This window comes from Phoenix dactylifera, chromosome 16 (assembly GCF_051530095.1).
Source record: "Phoenix dactylifera cultivar Ajwa chromosome 16, Ajwa_hap1_PhDact_Kaust_v1.1, whole genome shotgun sequence".
NCBI lineage: Eukaryota > Viridiplantae > Streptophyta > Magnoliopsida > Arecales > Arecaceae > Phoenix > Phoenix dactylifera.
The window spans coordinates 831,220-838,360 of record NC_143205.1 but is presented as its reverse complement, the minus strand read 5'-3'; the positions used below and the strand labels follow the sequence as shown (position 1 = coordinate 838,360).

General features: G+C 38.7%; 1 protein-coding gene across 2 annotated transcripts; it reads left to right on the top strand.

Annotated features, from left to right (window-relative positions):
• The first annotated feature begins 1,494 nt into the window (after positions 1–1,494).
• Positions 1,495–6,346, top strand: LOC103695935 (putative polyamine transporter At1g31830). Of its 2 annotated transcripts, XM_088712280.1 has the most exons (4): positions 1,526–1,668; positions 2,082–2,175; positions 2,391–4,276; positions 6,100–6,346. In XM_088712280.1, the coding sequence occupies exon 3, from the start codon at positions 2,433–2,435 to the stop codon at positions 3,867–3,869; it is 1,437 nt and encodes a 478-aa protein (XP_088568406.1). In that variant the 5' UTR covers positions 1,526–1,668; positions 2,082–2,175; positions 2,391–2,432; the 3' UTR covers positions 3,870–4,276; positions 6,100–6,346. The 2 variants fall into 2 exon arrangements, with proteins under 2 accessions (XP_088568407.1, XP_088568406.1); XM_088712281.1 differs by lacking the exon at positions 2,082–2,175 and having other exon boundaries at positions 1,495–1,668.
• Positions 6,347–7,141: the final 795 nt, after the last annotated feature.

Below are 7,141 nucleotides of genomic sequence, written 5' to 3'. Positions count from 1 at the left end.
TGAAGCCAAATTGGTGAGAACTTCAGGGCTATTTTCATCTCAAATGGAAAGCTAGAAACGGGATAGACCGGCTGTTACAAAAAGAGTCAACAAGGACTAAAACTTATAGTCCGGTCCAACACCGGACCGGCCATTAATTACCCCTTTTTGATATACACCTAGCAGCAACCCAAATACATACCTTTAGATAAATCGATATATAGTTTCCAGAATATAATGTTCTCCAGTACAATAGTATATAATTACTTGATACACACCTTGCAATATAGTCATCGAATATCCCAATATGCACCCCATGTAAATTAATACACAGTTTCCATAATATGATTCTGACCAGTCTTACTACATGGTTAAGTAATACACAATCGTCGATTTTTCAATACATACTGTAAGCTTTTTTTGGTATATACTGAGCAACAACCCAATATATACCTTCAGATAAATAGATACATAGTTTCCAAAATATGGTATTCACTAATACACACTGCACGATTAGCTGATACATGTCTACTAAAATAGTCATCGAACATTTCAACATGCAACTTTATGTAAATCGATAAACAGTTTCCAGAAAGAAGGAAGAAAAGAACTCGGAAGAAGAAGAAAGACCTTACGAATAGGAGAAATGAAGAAGATAGAAGAAAAGGCTCGACGAGAAAGAAAAAATGCGGATGATCTTTCTTCATAGATGTTTTCTCTTGGTGCGTATAATTTTTTTTTTTTTTTTTTTTTAAGTTAGAGGATTGAGGACTCTGTTTGTAGAATTTTTTTATCCATATTTAACTTTTGAGTTTCTATTTAAGATAGGTGAAAAAAAAAGTGCCCAAAAAGAGGTTATGCTCATATTATTATATTCTATAGTGCTCCCCGCTATGATTTTTGCACGTTTAAAGGAAGGATTGAGGACTCTGTTTGTAGAATTTTTTTATCCATATTTAACTTTTGAGTTTCTATTTAAGATAGGTGAAAAAAAAAGTGCCCAAAAAGAGGTTATGCTCATATTATTATCTTCTATAGTGCTCCCCGCTATGATTTTTGCTCGTTTAAAGGAAGGATTGAGGACTCTGTTAGTAGAACTTTTTTTATCCATATTTAACTTTTGAGTTTCTATTTAAGATAGGTGAAGAAAAAGTGCCCAAAAAAAGTTCTGCCCATATTATTTTTTTCTATAGTGCTCCCCCCGTATGATTTTTGCTCCTTTAAAAGTTATTCATTGATGCGGTTGTGACGCTGACCGCTAACCACGGGAGTTACAAACCTTTACCACATCCAGGGAGCCCCGATCCCCGAAACGGGAATCGGGAAACGCATCCTATTCCTCCTTCCACATGGGACCGCCTTTCCGGGACACGTGCAGTCCGTAGCGCACGTTGGAGCTATCTTTTACTTTCTGTATGGAAGACCGATGAACGTGACTGGACGAAAGAACTCAAGGCTGAAGGTTTCGGCGAATCCATTATAAAAGTGGGTCCCACTTCCCCTCTCTCTCTCTCCAGGTACAATCGTGCGTTTCTTTGCCTTTGACAGGTCCCCCGAAGCTTTTCCACTTGCTAGGGACTCCAACGCGCCGCTGGAGAGGGTGAGAGGGAGAGGGAGAGGCGGAGGGGGAACTGGGAGAGCTTGGAGTTAATGGCGAGCTCGAGCCCGTAAACCCTCGTTGTTTAGATGGTCAGTTGCAATTCTGTGCACCGATTCTACGCCTTTTTTTTTACCTTTTCTTCGATTTTTTTTTTAGTTTTTTCAGATTATTTGTTCTGAGATTTATGTTCTGGCATTTAGTGGGGGATTTTGTTTTGTTCTTTCTGAGAGGAATTGGTTTGGTTTCTCTTTGGATTTCCAAGTGTATGATGATGGTTTATTTTTTGGGGGTAACAAACAAAAAAGAATGCACTTTTCTTCATTTATTATGTCCAATTTGAGAAATCCGTCTCCTAGTTTTTTCTATTTTTTCTGTAACATAGATCTTGGTGTACTGGATTGGATTCTTTGAAAAGAATCCTACTATTGGTTTACGAAGAGAGTGCGTGGGATCAAAAATTTGTTCAAATAAAGTCCCAATTTATCCTCATAATTTGTTTCAGGAATCAAGATGATAGTTCAGAAGGGAACTCATATTTCTTGGTATAGGAAAGACATTCTTTTAAGCAAGGGATCTGCCTTAAATTCTAAGGAAAGGTGTGACTTTTATCCTCTCTAATCGTCAATTCCACAACTTGGAAGAAAAACCCAGTTTTCGACGAGATCGGCTCTCTTGGTTTTTTCTCAACCACTGGATACCTTGAGAAAAGAATGAATTTTTATGTTTTGTGATCTCGTATCCTTCAATTGTATTTTGGAAGATGACAGGATGATTTAGTATAATTCAGTAATTTTGTAGCTTCTGTTTGCAGAAATTGAGGAAGACAGGAAGCAATAGAGACTATTCTGTTCCTATGGGGGAATACGGTGGCACTCAATTCCAGGGAATAGGTGAAGGAACTCTCAAAGCAGACAGTTTTCGGAAAGTCTCAGTTATTCCCCTTGTCTTCCTCATCTTCTATGAGGTCTCTGGTGGCCCCTTTGGGATAGAGGACAGTGTTCAGGCGGCTGGCCCCCTCCTAGCTATCCTCGGCTTCCTGATTTTCCCATTCATATGGAGCATCCCAGAAGCACTGATCACTGCCGAGATGGGGACAATGTTCCCGGAGAACAGCGGATATGTTGTCTGGGTCTCTTCAGCTCTGGGGCCTTTCTTGGGTTTCCAGCAAGGTTGGATGAAATGGCTTAGTGGTGTCATCGACAATGCGCTGTATCCAGTTCTCTTTTTAGACTATTTGAAGTCTGGCGTTCCGGCTTTCGGAGGTGGGCTGCCAAGGACATTGGCGGTGTTAATACTGACAGTTGCGCTAACTTACATGAACTACAGAGGCTTGACTGTAGTTGGATGGGTAGCTGTCTTTCTCGGTGTGTTCTCAATCCTTCCATTCATTTTTATGGGGCTTGTGGCTATCCCGAAACTTAGGCCTTCAAGATGGTTAATGGTTGACATGCACAATGTTGATTGGAATTTGTACTTGAATACGCTATTTTGGAATCTCAACTACTGGGATTCTATCAGTACTTTGGCAGGAGAAGTTGACAATCCGAGGAGAACTCTTCCGAAGGCTCTCTTGTATGCACTCATCTTGGTTGTTGTTGGGTACTTATATCCCCTCCTGACAGGTACAGGAGCTATTCCGCTTGATAGGGAGCTGTGGACAGATGGTTATTTCTCTGATATCGCGAAAATTCTAGGCGGGGTTTGGTTGAGATGGTGGATCCAAGGGGCTTCGGCATTATCCAACATGGGAATGTTCATAGCAGAAATGAGCAGTGATTCTTATCAACTTCTTGGGATGTCAGAACGGGGGATGCTCCCAGAGTTCTTTAGCAAGAGGTCACGCTATGGGACTCCACTCGTGGGGATATTGTTCTCCGCTTCTGGTGTAATTCTGCTGTCATGGATGAGCTTTCAAGAGATTGTTGCTGCAGAGAATTTCCTTTACTGTTTTGGGATGATTTTGGAATTTGTGGCCTTTATAAAGTTACGAATTGAGCGGCCAACTGCTCCTCGGCCTTATAGAGTTCCTTTAGAGACCGTTGGTTGTATTTTGATGGTTATTCCTCCCACGGTGTTGATTTGTGTGGTTCTGGCGCTTGCCTCTTTCAAAGTTATGATTGTTAGCCTGGTTGCAATGCTTATTGGATTTGTGCTGCAACCATGTCTGATGTATATGGAGAAAAGGCGATGGCTGAGGTTCTCTATAAGTTCTGACCTGCCTGATTTTCGATCTGCTGAGTGTGAGAATGATGCTGAACCTCTGATGGACCAATCCAGTATTGTTTGTTGATAGGAGGCTACTCCTGCTTTGGACATCTACAATGTATTTTCTGACATACATTTGCTATCTATGTACACCAGGAAATTATTGTGATATTAAGGTCAACGGCAGGTAGTTTACTTCCAGTTTCAGAAAGCCCATGCAATCAGGCGCATCTTTCTGTGTCTTGCTGCTACAGATTTTCCTGTTCTTCCATTGTACGGGCGATCTTTCTGAATCTTTCATGCTGAAGCTAAGAACTTAGCAGTGCCCTGCAGCATTACTTCTAAGATACGTTGTAGTTCACTTTATCGCTTGATAAAATATAGCAGTAATGCTCTGCTTAGTTGTTGTTTTCTTATATGGAAGTTACATTGGTGCAGAATCAGCAAGGTCCACTTGAGACGTTCATGACTGGAAAGTGGTGCATATGAGTGGTAATTGTTTATGTTTATAATTTCACATTCTTATGCGACTGTCATTATGATGAAAGTGGTGCATATGAGTGGTAATTTAATCATGTGTTAGATCTGCAGCAGGGATAAAGACATAACTACAATTAAAAAAAAACAAAAATTCTATGTCATTATATAGGAGTGTGGAAGAAAATTTCGATCTTGTAAAATATGTAAATACATTGCTGAAGTGCATGGAAACTTGTTTTTATGTCAACTTAGCAATTATTCCTGTCACAAAAATGTGAATTTGACATGAAAAGTGTTTTGACAAGGGATGCTGGTTGTTAGGTTGTAGATAAAAGCTGAGTACTATTTGATATCTCAGACTGTTGAATTAGAAGCTTAGCTTGTATTGTTTGTACATGAGGCATTGCTATGAGATAACTTATGAAAACAAAAGCAGGACTGTCGCAAGTATGTTCTTTTGTTCATTCATTTTCAGTAAGAAGTTAGGTTTTGCTGGGAACGAGCATGGGAGGACCATTACATACTACCCATTGATGATTGCAATTAGGTCTGACACCTTTTGAAGACCTATATATATATATGTATATGTATATGTGTGTGTGTGTGTGTGTGTGTGTGTGTGTGTGTATGTATATGTATATGTATGTATGTATATATGTATGTATATGTATATGTATGTACATGTATATATGTATATGCAATCAACAACTCCCTATGCCCACCATAAGTAATTCCTACGTTTTATATTGCTCTTGAATACATCTTAGACACCAAATTATTTGGTACTTCTCTCTCAGCAGCTACCAAAAGAGTCCTTTAGTATTTCTTTTCCGAAAAAAAAAATCTCTGGTATTTTTTACCAGAATTAAATTTATTTGGAATGTGTGTGATGGTTACCAGATCTTGATTGACAGTAGCTTGCAAAACTATTATTGCTAAAAAATCTTTTTAATGACCTAATTTTTCCTCACTGAACAAACTAACGTGGAAGGTTTTTGCAGTGGCCCAAAATGTGTATCTAACTTCAGGGTTTTCTTAGCTGACAATAGCACTAGTTTGACAAATCAAACTATGAACTAGTACTAGGACTAACTTTGGGGGCAAACCATGTTCTGGGATGATATGGCCAACATTATTCCATGTGGAAATTACCCTGATCTGGTTACTACTCATAAAATTATGTATTTGTAAACTAGATAAATGTTTTCCTGCCTACCTTGCCATGAATTTCTTGGATTCCTCGAGTTAGGTTACTCCCATCATCTGTTAGCCAGTAGGGTGATTTGAGATGTAATAATCATGCGAGATTATGTGGTCGGTTTCGGTTGTGTTTGCACACACTTATTTGATTTGGTTGGCTTCCATGCTGTGGTCAGGGACATGCCTTGTGAGGAAAAACATAAAAACTAGGAGATGATTGCATCTTATTTGTTATAATTTGTGAAGCATAAGAAATCCATTTTTTTTTTCAGAATTTCTTTCCTGTTTCAGTAAACTAATCCGATTTGTTCAAAGTTCCATCTATATGAAAGCCTGATGCATGTGCTCTCTTGGGTTACTTTTTCATTTTGCATACCTAATTTAGCCCTTGTAACTTCAGAAACCATATCAATTTTCAACGTACATATCTACCCATTCAGATTGCTCGATAGTTTATTTCCTTATAGTCCCTGTATCGTTCTGAAAACAGATTCAATTTTGTCAAATTCAAACATTCTAAGTCAACTTTATTCAATCAACCAATCATAAATTTGTTGGTGAAAGGGCTTAGCAATCACTAAAATCTTGGTATCAGGTTATGTTCATTCCTTAATTCTCATTGTATTGAAATGCAGGAATCAGAGATGCCACGTTCTGGACATCATTTGTAAATTTTGAAAGGAGCTCTTGCATCGCCTCCTCAATCCCCATTTCTTTGTTCAATTTTTGTTTTGTCCTGCTAGAAACTCTTCTTACCAGACTTAAAAAAAGATGGTGACATGTAGCCTGCATCTCATTTTTGGTTTTAACCTAACGACTCCACTGTTATATAAAATTTTACTCATGGGAATGATATTCTCGGGTTGTGTAAGATGTTTTTTATGACCTCTCTCCATCATTGGCTTTCCTGTAAAAATGACTACTAAACATTACAATTCCGAAATCCATGGGAGCCTCCTATGGGAGGGCAATCTATTCTATTGCTAATGACCAAACAAGGCTAATGAAAGACTTGAGTCTACTGCATTATTTGCCTCAAAATCTGCGATGCTCTAGCTGTAGCAGAATGACCCAAGCCATTAACCTACGAGAATGAGATGCTAGGCCAAGCTCCTTTCGAGGAAAATGACTTGGAAATCATTGCCCGAACCTGCTTTAGCAAGCAACATTGAAATTACCAAGCTGCTCTGGGATAGTTCAGAAATTTGAATACTTTTCAAAGTGATAGCATGACCCCTGCACAAGAATGAAACGATATATTGATTTCAAATTTCAGACCTCCAGTGATTCTGGAGGGCTTCCCTAATGTCACATGCGGCTTTAGAAATGGTAAACGTGTGGCTTCCAGGGCCTGAGCTACAAAACAACCATCCTTCGGTATCAAAACAATAGCTTTGGGAAAACAAACTACCCATGTAATTGGCAAAGGTAAATAATTTGGCCGAATAATATCATTATAGAGCACAACAGCTACACGAAAACAGAAATTAGCATTCATGCAATTGACATCGGAAAGGTCGCCAATGCATGTTTCTCAAATGCCATGCCTGAACGTAAGACAGTTACTCTATCGAGGTTACGTCTGGCATGTTGATATCAATTTGTAAACTTGATATTTATACAGAAAATAACAAAAAAGCATACTAAAAGCAAAAACGAGCTATATTGATATCAATT